The sequence below is a fragment of the Notechis scutatus genome, chromosome 1, assembly GCF_049901735.1.
Source record: "Notechis scutatus isolate UNSWTSFEM ecotype Mainland chromosome 1, rNotScu1.2, whole genome shotgun sequence".
Lineage (NCBI taxonomy): Eukaryota > Metazoa > Chordata > Lepidosauria > Squamata > Elapidae > Notechis > Notechis scutatus.
Genome location: NC_142009.1, coordinates 237760111 through 237785344, shown reverse-complemented (window position 1 = coordinate 237785344; position 25234 = coordinate 237760111). Strand labels below are relative to the sequence as shown.

General features: G+C 43.4%; 1 protein-coding gene across 2 annotated transcripts in view; it reads right to left on the bottom strand.

Moving 5' to 3' along the window:
• The window catches only part of AP2A2 (adaptor related protein complex 2 subunit alpha 2), an 81372-nt gene that overhangs the window by 33003 nt on the left and 23135 nt on the right, over positions 1-25234 (bottom strand). For both annotated transcript variants that reach the window (XM_087950840.1, XM_087950841.1), the window contains exons 3-7: positions 23620-23762; positions 19180-19373; positions 17807-17936; positions 11211-11312; positions 7888-7996 (exon numbers count right to left, since the gene is read on the bottom strand). In XM_087950840.1, coding sequence (XP_087806966.1) covers positions 7888-7996; positions 11211-11312; positions 17807-17936; positions 19180-19373; positions 23620-23762 — 678 coding nt within the window. The remainder of the gene's footprint in view (positions 1-7887; positions 7997-11210; positions 11313-17806; positions 17937-19179; positions 19374-23619; positions 23763-25234) is intronic.

Sequence of the window (25234 nt, the reverse complement as noted above, 5' to 3'; positions counted from 1 at the left end):
GCGAAGAGATCCACCACCGGAAGGCCGAATATTCTGGACGCTTCCTCGAATAGGGATGGATGGAGACGCCATTCTGCCTGGTCCACCGTGGCCCTGCTCAGCCAGTCCGCCTGAGTATTGTCTACTCCGGAGATGTGTTCGGCTTTTAGTGATAGGAGGTTGGATTCTGCCCAGCGGCAAAGGCGCCGGCTTCCTCATTAGCTGGATGGACTGGGTGCCGCCTTGCCTGTTGATATGGGCCTTGGCCGTGACGTTGTCCGTGAGAACGAGGACGTGATGTTTGCGGATCTGAGGAAAACTGCGCAGGGCCAGATGGACAGCGTGAAGCTCTAGCCAATTGATGCTGCACCTCTGCTCGGACGGCGACCATCTGCCCTGTGCCGAGAGCGAGTCGAGATGAGCGCCCCAACCGGACAGGCTTGCGTCCGTAGTGACGGTGAGTCGTTGAGGTTCCGCGAAGAGGTGGCCTCTGTTGATGGCGGGATTGGTCCACCATAGAAGAGACGTGAGGACCCTTGGAGGGACCCTGACTCTGGCCTTCGAGTTGCTTCTTCCGGATCGTTGGAACGGGAGCAGGAACCACTGGAGGGATCTGCTGTGTAGACGGGCCCAGGGAATAATAGAGATGCATGACACCATTTTGCCCAACAATTTAGAGAGGTCCAGTAAGGCCACCCTCCTTGAACGCCTGATCTGTTTGACCAGGGCTTGAATGCTAAGGAACCTCTCCTGGGAGAGGAAAACTCTTTGAGAAACCGAATCAATTATGGCACCCAAGTGGTTGATTCGGGTGGAAGGGGTAAGTTGGCTCTTTTGCCAATTGACTAGAAACCCGTGTGCCTGTAAGGTGGAGAGGGTGACCCTGGTATCCCTGACTGCCTGGGATTTGGACGGGGATAGAATAAGGATATCGTCCAAGTAGCAGTGGAGGCGGACGGGAACGCTCCTGAGATGAGCCGCCAGGGCCGCCAGGACCTTGGTGAAGGTCCGGGGGGCCGAGGCCAGTCCAAAGGGAAGGGCCACGTATTGATAATGAAGGCTATTATGACAGAACCTGAGGAATTTGTAATGGGAAGGCCTGATTGGAATATGGAGGTATGCCTCCGAAAGATCTATGGAAGATAACCAGTCTCCCCGCCTGGTTCCTAAAAGAATTGATTGCAAAGTGTGCATTTTGAATCTACGCTGGATAAGGTGACGGTTGAGCCGTTTCAAGTCCAGGATGGCTCTCCAACCCCCAGAGTGTTTGGGCACCACAAAGAGATGGGAGTAAAACCCCTTTCCTCTCTGATCCGGAGGGACAGGTTGAATGGCCTGGATGTCAAGAAGATGATGGATGGCAGCATCCATTAGTGCACGTTTGGAGGGATCCCTTGAGGAGGGGGATGGGAAGAAACAATCAGGGGGAGCGGACCTGAACTCCAGGGCGAGGCCAAACCTGATTGTGTCCCTAACCCATGCATCGGATGTGGATATGTCCCATTGGGCGGCGAAGTGGCTGAGGCGGCCGCCAATGGGGGGGGAGGAAGAGGCTCTACCTTCTGCGGTAGGGCCTTCCTCCCGATCCCCGAAAGGGTCTCTTGTAGCCGCCACCGCGTCTGGATCTGTCGCCCGGGTCCGTGCGGTCCTGGGATCGGAAGGAAGGGGGTCTGGGGTATCTGGGCGGGAAGGGGGGTTGGTAGAAGGGGCGTGGAAAGCTCCTCCGAAAGGGCTGAGAGCCCCTGGCCTCCGATCCTCGAAAGGGAGGGCAGATACTTTCTCTTACTGCGGCCCTCGACCAGCAGTGGTTCCAAAGCTGGGCCAAACAGTTTATCTCCCGTAATGGGAGCAGTGGCCAGCTTGACCTTATTCTTTACGTCTGCCTGCCAGTGTTTGAGCCATAGCATGCGTCGAGCCGTGACGTGCGACGTGATGGCCCTGGAAGAAAATTTTACCGACTGGTAAGTGGCGTCAGCCGAGAACTCGGCTGCAGCCACTAACTTCGCTATATCCTGGTGAGCTCTGAGATTGGAAGCAGGGATGTGGTCCTTGAGCTGACGTAGCCAGCGGATAGAGGACCTCGTGAAAAATGAGGCGGCCGTAGCTGATTTAATGGCCCAGGCGTCAGATAGGTGAGCCCTGCGTAGCGCCAGCTCCGCCCGCCTGTCCTCAGGTTTCAAGGCCTCTAGGGCCTCACTAGGGGTAGAGGAGGAGGCTAGACCCACAATGGGGTCATCAACCTCCGGAATATTCAGAAGGTTAGACAGAGCCGAATCGAGATTAAAGAATCTCTTGTCTTGGCTAGAGGGAGTGGGAGGGGTCCCTGAGGAGGTAAGTTGCTTCGCTACCAGATCTACGAAGATGGGAGGGGATGGGATGACCTCAGCTTCCACCACTGGTTGGGTGAAAATGGAGTCTTCCGGGCCCTCTGGGACAGGGGGGGGTTCTGCAGTGGACTGGGGAAGAAGGCCAGAGACATTCTTGGCCTTAAGGAGGAGGGACTTGAACATATGCGGTTTGAACAGTCCCCCAAAAGTGGGTTGGTCGGGGAAGGGCCTCGCCCTCCGACATCTCCCCTCCATGATGTCAGCCTCTAAGAGGGGTTCACTGTAGCGGGAGGATCCCATCCGGGAATCCTCTTCCTCTTCCCTGAAATCCCCAAAGTCCCCTTCCTCCTCCACCTGGGCCCCAATCGGAGGAGGGCTGTCCCTCTGAGAGAGTACCTGATCAACTGGGGGGACCGGTTGTGGAAGGGATCTGATTGATATCGAGTCGTGCTCGGAGGCTCGCGGAGAGAAGCCTGATCTGGTCATGTGTTGTAGTCCCTCTGCTATGCCCTGGCGGATGGCTGATTCCATCCAAGCCCTGATGTGAGGTGGGACCTCGGAGGTAGAGGGTTCATCGTGGCGCAGACCAGCGGCTGTGGGTGTAAAGGTGGCTTCGGGGTCCGTCTGGTCGGAGGTCCGGGGGTCGGAAGACCCTGAAGCGAACTGCGCCTAGGTAGGGAAGAGGGGTCTGAGGGGAGAGGTTGAGCAGAGGTAGAAGGGTTTGGAGGAGGAGGTATTGACGGCTCCGAGCGGGACTCCCTTGAACGCCGGTCAAACTCTTTTTCCAACGCTTTGTGGCGCCTTAAGGCGTCACGTTGGGCGGCCTTGGAAGGTTCCTTGTCCTGTCTAGAGCCCTTAGGTTCCTTGTCCTGCCTGCGCAAGTAGTGGGACTTTTGCCTTAGCCTTCAAAGAAGGACGTTTAGAGGGATTGTCGCCTGCCATGTTAGATACAAACACTAGCAAAGGCGGTTGGCTCGCCCAGATCAGGCCTGGATGAGGCCGGGTGAAGGTGAAGCTGGCCCTCTCCCCCTTTTGGAATTTGTTGTGTACAGAGATAACAGTAAGGTATCTAAGAAATATAGTATGTACAGAAAAATAGATACTCTAATTTGTAATTCTTCCTTTTCCTTTTGATTGATTTTTTATCTTTATTATGCTTTTGTACCAAATGTATATACAGGTTATCCGTATATATTTATATATCTACGAAAAAATATTATTGTACAAAACAAAAATTATTATTATTATTATTATTATTATTATTATTATTATTATTATTATTATTATTATTATTATTATTATTATTATTATTATTATTATTATTTTTAATATATTCCTTTTGTATTTGTATTAAGTATATATATATATATATATATAGATTTCTTTCTTTTTTTTTTTTTTAAACAGTAACCGTAACAGTGAGAACTTCGTATATCTCAGTACAGACCAATCAGTCAAATAAACACCTGAGGCCTATGGTAGAAGAAAGAGCCTCTGGCAGCAGGCCTCCAGACAAGAAAAATAAAACCGGAGGGGGCTGCAACTTCGCCCGAAAACGGGCTGCGGGAGGCCAACAAGTAATAAAAGAGCGAGCCAGGTGGAAGAATGGGCAGCTAAGCTTTGACCCAAGGCCTGGGGCTCCAATTCACCGCAGCTAAGAATTTCAAAATGGCGCCCGACCACGATGCGGAGCCAAAATGGCGGCCGCAAGCTGAACCGGCCGGGACGCCTTCGGGACGGAAAGGGAGGGCTTTGCTGGTCAGCTCAGCGCCTAGGGCCCTAGGGGTGATGACCCTCCCGATCGGCGTTTAAGGTGGGGGGAATCCAGCTGTAAAGAAAACGCGTGCCACAAGGCAACGCGGAGGCAGCGAAGCGATCTGATAAGGGTGGGGGGGTCGCGCTATCGCGCTGCGAGCCCGCAGCTTTGCCCCAAGGACGGGGAAAATTTTCCCTTAAGTCCAGACCCTTTGCGCAGGAGGAGGAAGGAAAGGCAAACCTTATCAAGACGAGAGGGTTGTAATAGGAAAGAAATGTGCGATCAGCCAAGGAGCTCTCTGAAACACAGCCTGACTCTTCGAGGCTGAGCAAAAGACTGGGGAGACGCTGCGCGATACCACGTGAGGGGGCGGAGCGTTTCCTCATCTAAAGCTCAGCCTGCAAGAAGAGGACTCAGAAGCACATCCCAGTCTCTGGATGCTCCGAGCGGCTCGAGGGAGAAAGTTACATTTTTAAGTGAAAAAAACAGCACCTTTCATGCAATGGTCAAGTTTGTGGCAGTAGTGAACTGAAACAAAAATTCCACAGAGTATCTTCCTACGCCACAATGTTTCTCAGAGCTTTATAGGTTTGTCAAAAAGGAAAAAGCAGAGGAAGATTCTCTCCAGTCTGCCTTCCAGCATCAGGCAAATATGGAGTAAGGATGGATCAGGAATGCTGAGAAATCCAACCTTGCTTCTTAATAAACTATAATCCAACAGTCACCATTTCTGTCTATATTACAACTAATTGGTGTTAGGCTATTTGATAATATTGGAATGAGCCAAACTGAATTTAAGTGCAGGGGGACAATTCCCAGCTAATCATGTTTGGCACAATGGGAGGACATTCATTTTCAAATTGTTGAAATAGTCTTGACCTTATGCCCCCGACAAGAGCAAGATGCATATATAGGACTCAGCAATGTTATACTTGCAGGAGATGTTATTCCAGATGTTATCTGGAAGCGACCTCCAACACAAACAGCAAATGTAGCACTTATGATACATATATATGATATGATTCAGTCTCTGCTTAGCATTTCCAAGAATACTCAGATACTATTCAAGAAAGCTTATACTATTCAAGAAAGCTTCACAAGAATTTTCTTTTTGCCTAAAGTTTAATTCAAACCTGTTTTCCTTCCATTTCTAATCTAACATCGTGCTTGGGTGCATTTGCTTTTTCCTCTGAATGGCAAACCTCAGTTATCTGAAAACTCTAATTGCATCATTCATTCATCTTAAGGTCTCCAAGATAAATACACTCAGAAGCTTCTCATTGGGCAGTTCCACAAATTCTTCTCTCCTTTTGCATTTCTCCAATTTGTAAACAATTTTTAAAAAGCAATGTCCAGAATGACATTCCAGAAGCAGCCAGAAGAGCCTAGAATATGATGTAACTTTTGTTTCAAGTTCTGGAAACTACCATGTTTCTCACAAAATAAGGCCGGGCCTTATTTTTTTACCCCTGAAAAACGGGTAGGCCGTCTTTTCAGGGGTGACTTAATTTCCTCCCCCACCTAGAGCGGCCCATATGCACGTACCTCGCCGCGAGGCCGCTTCTATTGGCAGACGAAAGCTCCCTTGAAAGCAGAGTTCCCAGCCACTTTGGGGCGAGGCGTGGCTGCCCATGTCCCCTCGCCATTAGGCAGTCTCTTTCGGGTGATGGAAGCTCCCCAAATGCAGTCACCAGCCACTTCGATCGGCTGGTAGAAGCGGCCTCAGGGTGAGCGCACACACACACACACACACTCCCCTTGCCGCGAGGCCGCTTCTATCAGCAGACGAAAGCTCCCTTGAAGGCAGAGTCCCCAGCCACTTCGGGGCAAGGTGTGGCTGCCCGTGTCCCCTCGCCATTAGGCAGTCTCTTTCGGGCGATGGAAGCTCCCCAAATGCAGTCACCAGCCACTTCGATCGGCTGGTAGAAGCGGCCTCAGGGTGAGCGCACACACACACTCCCTTGCCGCGAGGCCGCTTCTATCAGCAGACGAAAGCTCCCTTGAAGGCAGAGTCCCCAGCCACTTCGGGGCAAGGTGTGGCTGCCCGTGTCCCCTCGCCATTAGGCAGTCTCTTTCAGGCAATGGAAGCTCCCCAAATGCATTCACCAGCCACTTCGATCGGCCGGTAGAAGCGGCCTCGGGCAGCGCACACACACACACTCCCCTCGCCACGAGGCCGTTTCTTTCGGCAGACGAAAGCTCCCTTGAAGGCAGAATCCCCAGCCGCTTCAGGGCGGGCGTGGCTGCCCATGTCCCCTCGCCTTTAGGCAGTCTTTTTTGGGTGATGGAAGCTCCCCAAATGCAGTCACCAGCTACTTCAATCGGCCGGTAGAGCGGCCTCGCAGAGAGGGGAGTGTGTGTGTGTCATGCCTCGCCCGAAGCGGCTGGGGACTCTGCCTTCAAGGGAGCTTTCGTCTGCCGAAAGAAGCGGCCTCGTGGCGAGTAGAGTGTGTGTGTGTGCGCTCGCCCCGAGGCCACTTCTACCGGCCGATAGAAGTGGCTGGTGACTGCATTTGGGGAGTTTCCATTGCCCAAAAGAGACTGCCTAAAGGCGAGGGGACATCGGCAGCCACGCCTCACCCTGAAGAGGCTGGGTACTCTGCCTTCAAGGGAGCTTTCATCTGCCGATAGAAGCGGCCTCGCGGCGAGGGAGTGTGTGTGTGCGCTCACCCCGAGGCCGCTTCTACTGGCCAATCGAAGCTCCCTTGAAGGCAGAGTCCCCAGCCGCTTCAGGGCGAGGCGTGGCACACACACACTCCCCTTGCTGCGAGGCGCTTCTACCGGCCGATTGAAGTAGCTGGTGACTGCATTTGGGGAGCTTCCATCGCCCGAAAGAGACTGCCCTAAAGGCGAGGGGACACGGGTAGCCATGCCACGCCCTGAAGCGGCTGGGGACTCTGCCTTCAGGGAGCTTCTATCGGCTATCGGGGTATTCTAGCCTAGGCTACCTGCAGGGCACTCCTAAAGGCAAGTTTTCTCCCCATCCCCCCGCCCTTCCCCCGCCCATTTCTCTTCACCTTGTGTAGTTCTAACAAACGATGTGAGAAATGGTGGGGAAAAACATGGTTTGAATAGGCCTAAATTTTGGGGGCGGGGCTTAATTTCACCTCATGCCTAAAAATCATGCTGGGCCTTCCTATTGGTGGAGGCCGTATTGTTGGAGAAACACGGTATGTGCTTGATATCACATCTTACGACTGCATTTTAATAGTGGCATCACATTGGCAGTTCATGTACCACTTCAGATTAACCAGGGTATCTTTTCCACATATACTGCTACCATGCCTGATCTCTTCCAATCTGTTGAATATTTTCTGAACTTTTGGAGGCTGAATTGCCTCTTGCAGATTTGGGCCAGAAATTGCTTTTAATCTTTGTTCTGCCTTTTAGGAGGCCAGGGATCTCTCTGGGCTTTCTGTTTCCTATAAATCTGTAAGAATTTCATCTATATCTTCAGTTAAATCACTTGTTTAAAATAGCCAAATGGCAGTAAACCAAAAAAAGAGCCAAACAGTATTCGTTAAAGGAGTTGGATCCAGGTAATGTTTGTTCAGCCAAGCTGTATTTGTTCCAAAATACTGAGAACCAGGTATGCTTGTTTAGACAGTTGTATTTATTTAAAACAACAACAACCTCCATCACTCTACAGCAGTTTGGATTCAAAGAGGAAAAGGTGATTTTGAGCATATGTGAGCGTGCACATAGCTATTCTAATTTCTGACACATTGCAATCTCCATGATCACATGCATACATTTCAAATGCTATCAGCTGTTCTTTGCTAATTAAAGGAAGCTTGACAATGTGACAGTTTTTCATTACTTCACCTGGCGGAGGATAGCACTGCAACAATCTCAAAAGCTTCACAGACAACCATGGAGCAGGGACAAAGTAGTAAGTATAATCCTGGAGATCAGTAGATGCTGATGTCACAATCTAAAAGTAGAAATTTTCTGTTACTTTCTGGTGACATTTTGTAAGCCTAGGGAATGCACAATGCGGATTCTGAATTTTAATGAAGTCTAAGAAAACAGGAATTAAAATTCCAGAAAATAAAACACAGAAGCTTGAGCACTGATGAAGTGGAAGGTGTGCCACAAATTAATAAACATTCAAGCACTTCTCAGAGCAAACAAAAGGCAAAAATAAGCTATAGAGTACAGTAGTAAATATTTTAATATAAGTTGCTATTAGTTTACACAATTCTTAGGAACAATAGTCTGGAAAATGCAAACAAATGCATAATTGTTTCTTGATATATTCTTATTCTTACTGTTGTTGTTAAATGCTGCCTTTATTTTGTATAATTCAAGATTTGTACAGTTCAAGGTAGTGTGAGTTGGCTTAGGTTGTGAGGGAGTGACTGGCGCAAACTCATCCAGCCAAATTTTATGCCTAAAAGAGGACTAGAACTCTTGATTTTTGGGCCACTTTTGCACTCCAATATTTTTTCTGGAAAGGAAACTGGTCAGCTAATGGAAGAGAGATACACAGCAACTCTTGTGTCAAAACTGAGGCTGGACTAATGACTCAAAGCAGGAAGGGAAAGACTCTTCATAACTAAAAAAAACACCTAAAATGGCTTCTGAGGGAGATAGGTTGGCTGGGGTAACTTTAAGAGTTTTTTTCCCCTTATGAATATGAAAATGTACTAGTCTGGATGTAAGCATTGTCAAAGGACACAGGACAGGAAATCTGACAGTGGCAGACAGAGCTGGGCCCAATTTTGAGGAGTTGGAAACAATAATATGGAAAAAGACGAAATAAGAAACCTACATGTATTTCATTGTATCAAACCAGTATCTGAACATGCCTTTAATACTTACTGCTTATTAAATCATAATTATATCATTTTTTTTAACAGATGGGTAGGAGAAAACATTGTCCTTGAGATTTGTCAGGGAAAATAGAACAAAATAATCATGGATACAAAATGCTCATTTTGAACCAAGTTTGATGAAGAAAAGCAAAAAGCAAGCGGGGATGTCGAAGAGACTTCGGTTCCCTTTGTTTTTTGTCTGTTATCAATGTGCTGAACCATCATCAAACATTTTGCTGTCACGTCTGAGCAGGGTATAGGAGTATCGTATGTAATGGTGCAGAGCTGGGTGGGATGGTCTTATGCTTAACATCTTAGCACACAAATATGCATATGCACACACGCTTCAGAATTTTGTATATTCATTTATACCCTTAATTAGCAAAGAGCTTCTATTTGAGAACAATTAAACAGCATATTCCAACAAATACAGAAAGTCCACACAGATGACATATCATAAAGAAACTGCTAATGGGATTTGGGTACAACTCTTTGTTCCTTATGGATCTATTTCTGTTCTCTATTTAGGCTTAATAATAGTTTCATTCATAAGGAAGTAGGAAGTAAATTATACAATTTTGCAGAATGCAGACCTACCTTTAGTAAATGCTAAATGGCAAGCAGAGTAATAGCAGCAATATTTTTGATGTCCCTGATACCTTAACTGGTCCCTTGGTGTCTTAATACTTTTTTGGCATTTGTCCTGGGCTGACCATCTGTTGCTCTCTCATATTACAGGCACTCCTTTTGGGAATGACCCCCAAATGGGAAGTAGTTCAGACCAGATAAAATGTTTCAGGAGATATTTTGCTCTGTTATGTGACAACAATCAGTGCCACAGTTCCCACACTGCATTGCTCTGACTGGATAGCAAAGATACAATATGATAATGTATAGGAGAAGTATAGGAGAGTGTTTAAGGATGGATACATATGCAGTAATTAGTCTGTTCTGCATTTCTTAAATTGCCCTACTGGCTCATTATCAGCATTTGATAGTCATATTCCTGATAGGTTACAATTGATTAAACGACCATCATGACCTTTACTAGAGTCAGTTAAATAATTGTTTGCTTCAAGCCAGAATTAAGTTTTGAAAATTCCTAAAGTTGCACCAAGATTCCATTTCTGTTGTTAAAGGTTTCACTTGGCTGGAATTAAGGAATTAAATAATTAATGCTTTCATATATTAAAAAAGCTGTGGCTCACACACAGGCCTGAAAAGGATTTAGGAACTTTAGCAACTAAAGTTTTGACTCCAGGAGAGGCGAAAGATGCCATCATCTCAGCTACTATTCACCATCTAAGATTGCAGTATAATGCATGTAAATATTTCTCTCTGGGGACAAGGAACAGGAAGTTATTCCATTTACCTAAAGAAATAATCCACAAAAGAAAATCCAGATTTCTGAAGTTAAACCAGGAGGATAATATTTGTTCAGTAGTACATTGCTGAATAGAGGACAATTTTCAAGACACTAATAAAACTAAGAAAAGGCCAAATGAACTATTGACACAGGTTAAAAATATAACAACACAACACAATACAATCTACAGATGCTATTCAACTTGTATTATTTGTTCTTTGTCCAGTTACTAAAATAGATGAACTTCCTAGACTCTATAATTAAAAAGGCTAATGGCTTTGTTTTAAATACTTCAGTTGGTAAGCCCATACAAATGGTGAATAATCTGAATGAAAGGCATGTACAATTAATGTTTAAATATACTTTAATTCTTTTGATTCAAGTCTTTGATTATTGGCAACTGCCTGGATAAGTTCTTGTCATTTTTTTGGAAAATTTCAGAAATGGCTTGCCTTTGCCTCTTTCCTAGAGCTGAGTGAAAGTTACTGGCTAAAGTCCCAGTTTATGGTAGGACTAGCATTCATAGTCATCCAGTTTCTATCTTAACCACTACACTGAAGTGACTCTCCATAAGTATACTTAGGATTGTTTATACCTATATTTAAGAGGTACATTTTATATGGGAGAAAATAGTACTATGTACATCTGCCATCTTGAGTTGAACAAAATAAATAAATGCCAACATAAAAATCTAATAACAATGGGTGGGCTGCAAATATATTCTCACCACAAATTTAAGACTCACACATATGTTACCAAAATCCATTAAAAAGGGCTAAGAGGGTTACTGTAAGTAAGCCAACAATGAAATTTGTAGTTAAGTTACACAGTCAGATTGGCCTCAACGTCAATTGTACTTTCATTTTGCAGGTAAGAACTTGAAATTATTAACCTAATCAATTATCCTCTTTTACATTCTAGACTTATTTTGTTCCACCATTATGTCTAGCCAACAATCTACTTACCCTACTAAGCCTGGAAACAGCCAGAGATATTGACGTCTTAAATTCATCTGGATTCTTTTGTGCCAGAGTAGTGATCAAACTGGTAGCAGCTGTAACCACACCCTGCAAAAAAAAAAAAACAATTTTATAGTTCCCTTAAAATTTCCAGGCTTAAATTTGTCACAAGTATCCTATGTTATTATTACACCCAAAGAATACAATCAAGTTTTATATTCCATTTTATAAGCTTGGTGAAAGAGAATTTCATTTTATGATGGTGCTTAGATTTCAGAGTCAAGGAATATTCAAAATACTGTCAGTGTCTGGCGTAAGTGCAAATAGATATGGGTGTTATAGGATTGTAAGCTTGGCTGTCGAAACAAGTTCCTCAGCTTCACAGCTGCCCATGAAGACCATTGTGTCCTTTAACATGACACATATGTCTCACTTAGGACTTCAGGTGGTGAATTTCTGAATTCTATTAAACAATAGGGCCACCTAAAAGTAGCTCTCTTTCTCTACTTCAAGTGTTGTTGTTTTTTAACTGTAAGAAATATAAACAAGTAAGAACTTTTAATAGCATAACTCAACATTCATTGATCAGATATTTTCCAAAGGTATTTGAGACTCTGATTTAACATGGCTTTTTAAAATTACCTTATCAAGAAAAAGGGATACTGCAAAGCAAAATCTAGTTGTCAGCAATATTTGATCCAGTTCCTTCCCCATGTTATTCTTACGGGCCAACTGTGGATTTGCATCAGGAGCACCTGTTTTAAGTTATTCCAGACCTTCTCATGCCATGTCCAGAAGGTGGTGCTGAGGACTATTGTTTACCTTCTAGCCAGGGATGGGATCCGACTGGTGTAAATACCGGTTCGGTGATTTACGATTTGCGTGTGCGTGTGAATCGTCATCAGCTTGCTGCCTGGACAGCCGAGCAGCACTGCATGTGTGTGCGCAGCAGTTGAAAAAGCACTTTTTTGATGCTTTTTCGACCACAGCTGTGCTGCGCAAAACAGTTGAGGTTGAAAAACTAGGAAATAAAGGTCAGGTAAGATCCCGGGCGGGCGGGCCAAAACAGCAGCACACATAGAACCGGTTCTATGTCTGCTGCTCTTCAGAGCTACCAGTTCTACAGAGCCGGACAGAACCGGTAGAATCCCACCCCTGTTTCTAGCTTTCCTTTTATACTGTATGTTGTCAAACATCTACTTCATCTGGAATTTTGAAGTGGGGTATCAGCAGTAAGCTAATAAGGGCATTGGTACTTACCTGATACGCCCGTTCTCTGTGAGCTGTGAAGAGCATCCAGAAGTGCGAGGTGCTTCAGTCTCTTCTGGAAAGGCTGGGCTTAAAACTCCGGGTGCCAAAGTCCGGAACTCATCACCTAATCTAGATCCCTGACCGGAACGGAACCGCACCAGATGGAAAGAAATGGGTGGGGCTGGATGCTCTTCACAGCTCACAGAGAACGGGCGTATCAGATAAGTACCGATGCCCTTTCTCCCATGAGCTGTTCAGAGCATCCAGAAGTGGGACATACCAAAGCTTGGCCTGTCCTTAGGGAGGGACTCCATCTGGATCGAAATCCACTCCTAAACTCTGTGGACCCTCTGCAGGACTCTTCTGCCAAATGAAGCGTCCGCTGAGGCATAGACATCAATTTTATAATTTCTGAAAAAGGGCGATGGTGAAGCCCAAGTTGCTGCTCTGCAAATTTCGTCTATGGAAGCCCATGTGGCCCATGCTGCTGATGTTGCCGCACTCCTTGTTGAGTGGGCTGTAATGCCCTTAGGAACTGAGATGGACTGGCATTCGTAACTTTTAGCTATGGTGGCTCTCAACCATCTACCAATGGTCGTCGACGACACCTTGTGTCCTAAAGTGGATGGGTTGAAGGATAGGAATAGAGCCACAGATTTTCGAAATGCCACCGTGCGGTCTAGATACATGCTTAATGCCCTTCGAACGTCAAGTCGATGCCATTGATGCTCCAGTCTATGAGATGGTTTCGGACAAAAATTTGGAAGCACCAACTCCTGCGCTCTGTGGAAGACTGAATTTACTTTAGGGGTGAACGATGGATCCAATCTGAGAACCACTCTGTCCGCATGAAACACGCACAGGTCCTTTCTCATCGACAATGCTGCCAATTTGGAAATCCTCCTTGCTGATGTGATCGCAATTAAGAAGACCACCTTATATGTCAGGAATTTGAGACTAGCGGTTCTTAAAGGCTCGAACAGGCCAGTTGTAAGTGCGGTTAACACCTTGTTGAGCTCCCAAATGGGATAGCGGTGAATTACAGGAGGTCGTAAGTTTGCAGCACCCTTAAGAAAGCTGCGGACATGTGGATGGTGCGCTATGGAACGAAGGTCACCCCAGGATATCACCGAGGCTAAGGCCGCCACCTGTCTGCGTAAAGTATTTGGAGATAGGCCCTTGGTCAACCCCTCCTGTAAAAAGTCCAATAATTGTCGTATTGATGGGGCAGTTGGGTCGATCTTAGACCCCCGGCACCAGCGACAGAAAGCGGACCACATGGTCTCGTATATACGATTTGTTGAGGACCGTCTGGATGCTTGTATGGTGGCAATGGCATCCTCTGAAATCTGTTGGGTCCTTAAACGGCTCAGCTCAACCTCCATACGGCTAGGCTGAGCCATTGGGGGTCCGGGAGAAGTACCGGCCCTTGCGAGAGGGAAACCCTCAACAGTGAAATTTTCCAAGGTTGTTCTCTCAACAGGTCCTGTAAGTCCGTGAACCACGTTCGCCTGGACCAGTAAGGGGTGACCAATATCAATTCTGCTCATTCCTCCAATAACTTCTGGATCAACCTGGGTATTACAGGGAGTGGAGGAAACGCATATAGAAGTCCGGGAGGCCACTGACATCGCAGGGCGTTGACGGCCTCCACCCCCTGAGTCGGGTACCTTGAAATATACCGGGGCAATTGGGCATTGAGGGGAGAGGCAAATAGATCAATCACCGGTTGCCCAAACCTCCGCACTGCTTCCTGGAAGAAAGACGGGTGTAGGCACCACTCTGTCTGATCTATCGTGGCCCTGCTGAGACAGTCCGTTTGTGTGTTTAAGGCCCCTGCTGTGTGCTCTACCTTGAGCGAAAACAGATTGGCCTCAGCCCACTTGAACAACCTGGCCATCTCCAGCATCAGAAGTTTGGAGTGGGTACCCCCCCTGTCTGTTTACGTGTGATATTGTCTGTCAAGACCAGAACATGGTGTGATTGGAAAAGGGGTAGAAAACTGCGTAACGCCAGATGAACTGCTCGCACCTCCAACAGGTTGATGCATTGTGATTGTTCGGAAATAGTCCAACTTCCCTGTGCATTGTGGGATTGGAAGTGAGCTCCCCATCCTACCAGGCTGGCATCGGTTGTGATCATTGCCCTGCAAGGTTCCTTGAAAGGACACCCCTTGTTTATAGTGTTTTCCGACCACCAGTGGAGCGATTGGAGAACATTGTGCGGTACCTTTATCTGGACGTTGGAAGTGGCTCTTCCAGATCACTGGAAAGGTAGCAGGAACCATTGCAGATCTCTAGAATGGAATTGAGCCCAAGGCGCAATGGAAATACAAGAAATCAGTTTCCCTAACAGTTGAGACAGAACTGCCAGGGAAACCCTCTTTAAGGCTCTGATCTCTCTGGCCAAAGACTGGATACTATTCAACCTGTCCTGAGAGAGAAAAACCTTGCCCTCCACGGTATCTATCACTGCCCCTAAATGAACTAACCAAGTTGAAGGGATCAAATGGCTTTGATCCCAATTTATGGAAAAGCCATGACCTTGAAGGGTCTCCAGAGTAATCTTGGCATCCAAATTTGCTTGATGTCTGGAAGATGACAAAATTAAAATATCATCCAGATAACATTGTAAACGAATAGATTTGATCCTGAGGGAGGCAGCCAAAGTGACTAGGACTTTGGTAGAAGTCCTAGGGGCCGAAGCCAGACCGAATGGTAGGGCGATATATTCGTAGTGCTGATCACAATAGCAAAATCTAAGATATTTGTAGTAAGCAAGTCTAATTGGTATATGTAGATAAGCCTCTGTCAGATCTATAGAGGTCAGGACATCATTCTCTCTGATGCTGAGCAGAATGGACTGGAGAGTAGTCATCTTGAATTTTTGATAAACCAATGATCTGTTCAGACGTTTGAGGTCCAGAATTGCCCTCCAGCCCCCCGAACTCTTTGGGACCACAAACAATAGAGAGTAACAGCCTTGACCCTGTTGTTCAGATGGGACCTCTTTAATGGCCCGAATATGCAGAAGATGATTGATAGCCTCCTGCATCAACGCTCTCTTAATGGGGTCCGTGGACCTAGGGCTCCTAATGAAAAATTCGGGGGGAGGGGAGGATTGAAACTCTAGTGCCAAACCAAACCTAATAGAGTCCCTGACCCACGCATCAGAGGTGGAGCTGTCCCATTGATCAGCAAACAATTTTAGCCGCCCTCCAATGGGAGCTGCTGTCAAGGACTCACTTGGGGCGACGAAAAAATCGGCCTCCGGTACCTCTGGGGTTTCTTCTGTTTTAGCCTCCCCGCTGACCTCTATCGGAAGATTCCGACCTATCCTGTCTAAAACTGGACCTGTAGCCTGATGTTCTCTGCAATCTGGGAACGTATGGGCCTTGATAGTAGGGCCGAAAGGAACCCCTTCGAAACGACTGGGGCGTTCTGTTTTCAGACCTCCGAAAAAGAGGGGGAAGCACTTTTTTCTTGTTTCTATTCTCAATAAGCAGGGGCTCCAAGACACTGCCAAATAATTTATCCCCCGATATTGGGGCTGATGCCAGCTTGCATTTATGCTTGGTATCCGCCTGCCAATGTCTGAGCCATAGCAGTCTCCGTGCTGATACATGAGATGCTATGGCTCTAGACGAGAATTTGACTGCATTAAATGTGGCGTCGGCGGAGAATTCTGCCGCTGCAATAATCTTAGCAATGTCCTGGTGGGCTCTGACATTTGACGCCAGCAATATATCCCTCAAGTGGAAGAGCCATCGTAGGGAGGACCGTGTAAAAAAGGATGCAGCTGTAGCTGCCCTAATGGCCCAGGCGTCAGAAACATGTGCCCTCGGACGGAAGTGCCAACTCTGCTCTCTTTTAGTCCTCCGGTCTCAGGCCAGGCCTGGGCTGGGTGGATAAGTCCAAGGGCCCTAACAATGTACTTGGGCCCTGATCCGATTGTTGTGTCATAGCCATCTTGTCCAATTATATATATATTACACACATATATATACATATACGAGCCTATATCTTCATGTAAAACTGTGTATATGGGAAACAGTATCTAAGGGTCCCCAACAAGGGAAAACCCCAAGCGCTCCAAGCAAGAAATATTTTGGATCCCTGGTCCCCAACAAGGGAAACCAGCTATACAGGGCCTGGATGGATCCTTTCCTGTCAAAAACGTCCCACTGTTTGAAATGGCACTTGCGGCTTCACTCCAATGTAATGATCCAAAAGCAATTTGAAAAAGAAAAAAATTCCTGTTTAAGGACTAGCCTGCTTATCCAATGCCAGCAAGATAAAAGAGAAATAATGCCAGGGAAGTGGAGTGGGAAGGTACCTGCCCCGGTCCCCAAGAAGGGAAACCAGCGGGGAATGGTGCCTGTGATATTTAGGTGCGAACTTGAAGCCAGGCGTTGAAAATGACGGGAAGGCAGAATCTCTGGTGTTAATTGCCTGAGCAGTTTAACGAACCGCTGCTGCTGACTCTCTAAATTGTCAGATAAATGATCCTGTCAGTCGAAACGGCAAGGAGAAGTGAGCCGTGGCTGTGAGTGCTCCGCCAAGATCGCAGAGATAAGAGCGCTCCGCCAGCCACAAAGAACTGCTCTCAAACTGATTGGGGGGATGACCTAATAGAGCCAAAAGCCTTGAAATCGCCAAATTAATTGGGGAAAAATTTACAAGCCGAATTAACCCAAGAGCAAACCTGAATTTTGACTAGCTGAATCAGAAAAGCATCCCAGTCAGGGAGTGCACAACCTCTTACCACGAAGGCTGAGCTAAAACTGGGGGATGCTGGGGATGTGTCCCGTGGAGGAGGAGGAGCGTCCCAGAGTTTTAAGCCCAGCCCAGAAGAGACTGAAGCACCTCCCACTTCTGGATGCTCTGAACAGCTCATGGGAGAAACAAACCATTCTCTTGTGTTTTATCATCTAGTTCCAAATAAGCAATTGATACTTTTGAACCTTACCTAAGTTCAATAATGGACTGGATGAGGAAGAGCAAGCTCAAATGAAATCCAGATAAGATGGAGGTACTATTGTTAAGTATGAAACTGGGACAGAGCTTCTGCCTAGTTTGAATTGGCCTGCATTCTCCATGAATGAGTAGTTTGTAATCTGAGAATATTCCTTAATTTCCAGTTAATGAGTAGATTTGCAGGATTAAAAAATTGTTTCTGTCCACAATTCTGTCAGAACTAATAGAGCCACAGTTTCTGTGGGGCAAAAATAAAAATTTCTTTAAGGTATGGGCAGCACATGGACAATCCATGTTGTTTCCTTGGAACATCTCATACTTTGGATATGATCTGGAGATAACCTCCAACTAGGGAATGTATTCAGCTGTGCTTACCAGATGCTGATCATTGAGAAGGTGCACAACTCTTGATGTCCAGTCTCCCATTGGCACTAGATCAGGAGACGTTCTGTATAATCGTAGCAAGCACAGGGCTGCACTTTGCTTTACATTATCCATGGTGTCTCTGCAAGAACAAATACAATCCCGTCAATAATTAAAAGGATCTCCCCAAACTCCCTGGGACACATTTTGTTCAACCCAGTTATATACTGGAAAGAAAAACTTCATACAGAAGTAATTATAAACTAATCATCTTGTTGAGCCATTGATTCTATAAACTGGAATCTTTTGTATCACAGTGAGAAAAGATGATAGAAAATAATTTTAGGTTTCCTATCAATTTGTTACTGAAAGCATAGAACTTTTCCAGAGGCATTTTCTAGAAGACCATGGGATAGGTTCATAGGTGCACAGTTAATCTTCTGGCATAACCATCTAAATTTGAATGAAAAGAAAGCATGTTCACCACCAGAAAAATATATAAACCTGCAAAATTCCTAAATGTACAATCACAATTGGGAAATGAATGTTGCCAATACACACATCATTTTACAATTCATACACTACTACTTCAACTTATCGGATTTCTGGTTAGTTGACTCAGAGAAATTTTCTTTACCCTACAAAACTTCACATTCCTATTTTATATTAGCTCAGTAAAATAAAATATTTACTTATTGTTACTGTGATTAAACAGCTAGTTGTAACAAAACATTTCAAACTTTAGAACCTCTTTACAAGGCTGCCTCTTACTGTCATAAAGATAACATAGGTTCACTACAACATGTAAACACATTACAAGAGATTTTTCAAGATTCGCCCTTGGTGAGATAAGTGGACATATAAATTTGATTAATAAACATATAAAAATAAACTTCTGAAAAACATCACAGAAATACAAATGTGCTGCATTTAAACTAACAGTTAAGCAAGTTGACATTTATCAGAGTTGCAAACTTGTAACTATCTTGCTGTTGTTAGTTGCCGGCCCCATTGACAACGTACCTCCAGGCCTTCCTGTCCTCTACCATCTTCTGGAATCAATTTAAGCTCACGTCTATTGCTTTAATGACTCCATCCAGCCACCTCATTTAACTATCTAATAAAGCCAACACTAAGGCAACCCTTAAAAACATAATCACTCTCAAACACTGGAAGAAGCCCTTATTCATAATAAAGCAAACAAATACAACCTTTGGGAGCAAAATAGGTGTTCTCTCTTTCCAATGTCAACATCAAAGAGATGGATTTCTAAGCATGAGCACCATCAATGGGAAGAGAGTGTTTAAATATGATATGATACTTGTTACATCTAACAGAATAAACTCAACTGTCTACCAAATACTCAGCTTGTGCATATTACTTACCCAGCTACCAGTATTTTTGGAATTTCACCAGCAAACGCTTCGGCCATCTCTCTGCTACCCACATTGGCAATGCAGTGCAAAGCCAGTCCCATAAAAGTGGGGTTCCGGCTAGCTAAATCATTCTTGATTGCATTGTTTATCAGGCGTATCAACTCACTGTTTGAATTCACAAGTACGGAGATGAACAAATAACCCTGAAATTAAGAGAATAATTAGTGGTGAGTCAACTGGGAAATGTTTAACATGTTATGGGAAGGGTTTTGAAAAATGGTTAATGCATGCGTATTATATAAATTGCTGAAGAATCATTTTTTATGTCCTGGTCTTGAAGCAAGATATGTTATACTGCAGCAATTTTTCACAATGCAAATTTCTGATGAACTAGACAGTTGGGGATACTAAACTATACTGAATTAGCAGTTTTGTGACTTTTAAAGAGTCACGCTGACAAACAGCTATATACCAGAAAGAACATCTGGATTGTCAATTTGGTCCCTGACATTCCTCAGAACAGCTTTTCAGGTGCATTTTGAAAAACGCCTCAGAAAGTCATAAGGAGAAAAGGACCCCATGTATACAGGCATATAATTAAGCCCATAAACCTTTGTACAGGAATCTTAAGTTATACAATTTGAGGGACATGCCCAAGACTCATAATGCCCTTTCATGCAAGAATCAGACTGATAAAATGTTCTTATGAGAAAGTTAGATAAATCACTGTGATAAAATTACAGGCAGTTCTTGACTTACGACTGATTGCTTAGCAACCATTTAAAGTTACAATGGCCCTATGTAGGGGGGTATTTATGACCCAGATTCAAAGTTTTGACAGTTCCTGCTCACAGTCATGTGACCGCACTTCAGGCATTTGGCAAATGGCCTGCATATACAGCCATTTTCAGACATAATCAGACCATACTTTTACTTCTAGTTTTTGGCAAAACTACACCCATAGCAAACAATTGCTTGGCTTAATGACTGTGGGCTTGCTTATTAACCATGGTAATTCATTTAAATCACCATTACAAAAGAGCCATAAAATTGGGTCAATCATGTGACCAACTCATTTTACAACTGTTATCAGTCACAACCGTGATGGGCAGTTTCCATTATGGTCATAACTCAATCATACCACCTGTATCACAAATACGAGAAAAATTTAAAAACTTTTAAAGTTTGGCCAATTTACAGGTTTGCTTTGTGAATTTGTTTAATTACAGACAGGAAAAATGTGAAGTAACTGGTCAAATGCTGACGGCATGACTAGCATTGATAGCCTTCATTTAACTTATATCTTATTGACCTTTCACAAGAATTGCCATGAACTATTTTTAACTTTAAAAATACCAGAGAGAGAGTGAGATAAACAATGTTTACCAAATGTTTGGGCTTCAACTGAAAAGAAGATAGAACCTATACCTGTATTTCTCTCAGCAAGATGATTGCATGTTCCAGCAACTATGTAGGAAGCATTTTGTATATGTAAAACTGCTCTATAATCATTTGCTTCTTGGTATATTATAAATGCAGAAAAGTTTAAATACGCCTTTTCTGTTTCAATGCCAAGGGCATACTTTTCTAAGAAATCAAACTAGATCTAAATCCTCTGCATCTTTCTACTTTTGAGTCCTCGGTTATATTCCATGTCACTCACTGAGTACTCCACCGCAGCTAAGGAGAAAGTCTAGTCACTATGATGTTATAATTGTCTAGTCAATTATAGTATCATGAGTGGCTAGAATTAGGATAACGTAACAGAAGCTGATGACCTCTAACATCCCATCTCATTCTAGGCTTTTCTGCAACAGATGTACAAATCAAATGTGAACAATCTATAACCCACAGCCATAGGGGATTCTTGATGCAATTTCAGAATTCCGTGGTATCAGTTCATATCTGATAAGTGCTGTCTCTTACCCCAGATCAGTTGCTTAAAAAGAAGAAAATGGTATAGAGAAGAGGGAACAATTGGTGTCGGAGAATAAGTACCCCTCCAGCTAGATATAGGTAGTCCTTAACTTACGATCATGACTGAATCCAGAATTTCTGTTGTTAAGTGAGACATTTGTTAAGTAAATTTTCCCCATTTTACAGCCTTGCTTGCTTGCTTGCTTAAGTGAATCACTGCAGTTGTTTAGTGACATAGTTGTTAAGTGAATCTGGCTTCCTCATTGACTCTGCTTGTCGAAAGAATGCAAAAGGTCATTGCACGACCTCACTAGGACACTGCAACTATCATAAATATGAACCAGTGGCTAAGTATCCGAATTTTTATCACATAACCTCAGGAATGCTACAATGGTTGTGTGAAAAACTATCATCAGTCACTTTTTTTAATGCCATTGTAACATTGAATGGTCACTAAATGAACTGTTGTAAATCAAGGACTACATTTTATTACAAAATGATATTTAAAAGTACAGGAAAAGTATGTCATTAGCACACTTTAATGTGCAACCAACAGCTATACATGAAAGAATGTACAGGAAATTCCTATTAGAAGATTTGGTTGGTCCAAGTAGGATAAAAGTTCTTATAAAATATACACAGAGTGAAGCAAATGTCAGGTCCAGGGGTGGGATTCTACCAGTTTGGACTGGTTCTATAGAACCGGTTGTTATGATTCTGCACAGTTCAGAGAACCAGCAAATTGTGCCCTGGCTGGCTCCACCCCTCTCCACCTGCTCCTCCCCTCCTTGCCCAGTCAGTTATCGCGCATGCACGACATCACACGCATGCCCGACATCGCTGACTGCATTCTCCCCCGCCCAGTCACTCCTTAAGGTATTTCTTTTTTTTTCCTGCCCGACGATCAGCTGTTCCGATGATCAGTTGTGCCGGGATTCCCGTGTCTTACTGCTTCGCCCAGGAGTCTTCCGAGGCCCAGAAGGCCCAAAAATGGAGCATGTGAGGGGGCTCCTTTTGCCTTCCTGGGCCCCAGGGAAGCCTTCTGGGAGCAAAAACCGCCCCCCAAGCGGCTTCCCTGAGGCCCAGAAGGCTCAAAAACGGAGCATGGAGGATTGCTGTATCAATTGGGCCCAACTTTTAGTACAATTCATTCATAGCGAAAGGCGTTCAGTTTTATTCTTTCGCCAATATCTATTGCCAGAAAAGCAAGATGTTAAAGCATTAAATATTGTTATATAGCTTGCAGAATACACAACGATTGCTTAGAATAAATTTAACTGAATAAATCAGTATGTATCTCACAGTTTTAACAATTTTATCATTTTTTTTTCTTTGTATACTTTGGGTCTTTGAGCCAAATAATAAACTTGCAACCCATCTAATTTAATTCTGATTTCATTCTGTTTGCTTCAGCCCCATCAAGCATGCGGCCCTCTGCAGATTATGCCTAGAGGATTATGAACATTTTTTAAAAAAATGTACGCTTCAGTACAGATTTTAGACTGCAGGATGACTCAATGTGCTCAGCCAGAAATGACTCTACAGAGCTCTAATGTGTACGAAAGTCTAGTATGTGCTTAGTTTTCTAAGACGTTTGCATGTTATAAGCAACAATGTTTATGATTTTTTTATAAAACTAATATTTTTGTTCAAAATTCATTCCAAACAGATTTTTAGAAGAAAGTTTTCATTAAATTAATTAGCTTATGAGCCTAAACTGTTAAGTCAACAGTGAAATTACTGCTGCAGGCAAGCATAAGTCTTTGTATTGTGAAATGCATCTTGCCTTACGGTGTTGACAGCTATTTATTAAGTAGTTCCCTTACCAATACACCTATCAGTACAATACTTCTAAATCTTCTTACAACAGCATTGGATCTAGTGCACAGAAAACTGAATTAATACAGATTGCTCATTTTTATTTTCTTACTTGCTGCTTCATTAGCTACTTATTTAACATCAATCTGTCTTCCAGCTTTCTCATTTTCTTTATCTTTGCAAGTATTTTTACCACAGTTTCATTATGAAAACTTTTACATGAACAGTATTCTTGATAAAACAATAATTTATTACTACAGCATGCTGCAATGTGGGTCATTTCAGATGTATGGACAAGTCCCAGATTTTTGCCAGCTAAATTGAAGATTGGATACTATACCAGTTTATTTAATAATTACATTTATTAATTTCAATGGACACATGTTGTGCATTGACAATAAACATTTGGCTGACTGATATAGCCACCCATCTCATGAGGGAAGACTTTGGTGGTATATAATAATAATAAATTTAAAACAATACATATATAAAAAGAGGGTTTTAAATGTATAAAAATCAACATTAAAATAGAAGTTAGTTAAAAGTAAAATATATACAATTTGGATTGGAAATTTTGGGGTTGTAGCCCTAAAAATAAAATAACATTTAAAAAGTCTGAGCATGCCATATTGGAAAATACTGTCCCCCAACTGAAGCCCAGCAGGTAAACAAGGTAACTACAATTTTGTTATGCAGGTATGAGGCATTACTTACAATTTGTTTCTCTGTATATTTGTTTGAACTTAGGAGATTCACAGCCTCCATGTGGCCGAAATCAATATCATGTCCCAGGAGAAAAATGAAAAGCAGCTTGCAGACATATTTTTTCTTGCTATAACCATCCAGGGCTTTATCACCTAATGAGTAATTAAACAGAAGCCATAAACACTAAAACCAAACACAAATACAGTATGCCTTTTCAAATATATTGATTAGCTTATTACATTCCATCATGTCTTCTCGTAGTATTGAACCAGCTCCACAATGTATACCCTGTGAAAATTGTAACTACATCCTTAATTCCTGTCAGAGAGTGAACTATAATTTCAATAGATAATAATTTATAGATTACTATGTGACAACTCTGTAGGGGGAGAAAACTTTTTAAGATAGTTTATTCATATTTAGTTGAGATTAACCAGATAAGAAATAAACCTAATCAGCAGGGAACCAAAGCTAATTTAAAACAAAGTCTTCCATAAAACTGATTAAAATTTGAATTTAGTTAAACATTAAGTTGTACTTACATATACATACATACAATACTTTCTTTAACTAGTGCTTACCATATATCAAACTCACAAGTCATCTTGTGCATAAGTAACAGGCTTTCATGGAACCACTATTAAAACAAATACTGAATTCTTATGTATTACAGGACTTGTCATCCTCAGAGAAAAGCATATTTGTGAAATGCATTTGATATCATTTTTCCTTGCATTATATATGAACACATCATTTCAATTTATATACTGGATCAATCAGATGTCAATGTTACAATTCTATATGTTACCCAGAACCACATTAACATACTGTTAACATCACAAACTAAGGTTGCAAAAGTGAACAGCACTTATCAAGGAAGCTTGGCAAGATACATGGATGTCTTTCAGACTAGAGAACTATTGCTGGATAGCAGCAAAGAGAGGGAATTTAGTTAAGACTGTTGAAGTAGAACTACCAGCACTAATATAGCAGCATACACACAAAAAGGTACTAAGCACAGGCATAAACAATAGGGCCTAGGATAACTCGCAATGCCCAACTCACTGTAGCCAATTCACCACGGATAACTTGCTATGGCTAATTTGCCACAGCCAATTTGCTACAGAATAACTCATCACAGGACAAGTCAACATTGTATTCATCATTTCATTCAGTTACTTTTATCATTGGTGATCACGTTTTCATTGAGATGATTGGAACTCTTGTATTTCTGGATTGACTTTCTTTATTTTTCTATATTCCTGTATTTGTTGAATTGTCCTGTGGCAAGTTGTCCCACAGCAAATTGGCCAATTCCACAAACAATAAAGATATTCCTTGCTTAACAACAACCATCGAGACCAGAAACTCTTTCACTAAGTGACATGATCATTAAGAGGAAAATCATCCAACCACCCCAGACTGATGTCGCTTCTGCTATAGTTGTTAAGCAACTCTCTCGTGGTCATTAAACAAGACATCATGTTATTGAGACTTGCATTTATTCTTGACTTCTTAAGTGCAATCTTGCAATCACAGGATGTTATGACAGTTATAAGCACCTGCTGGTTGCAAAGTCCCCAAATATTCATTATGTGACCATGGGATTGCTAAATTTACTATT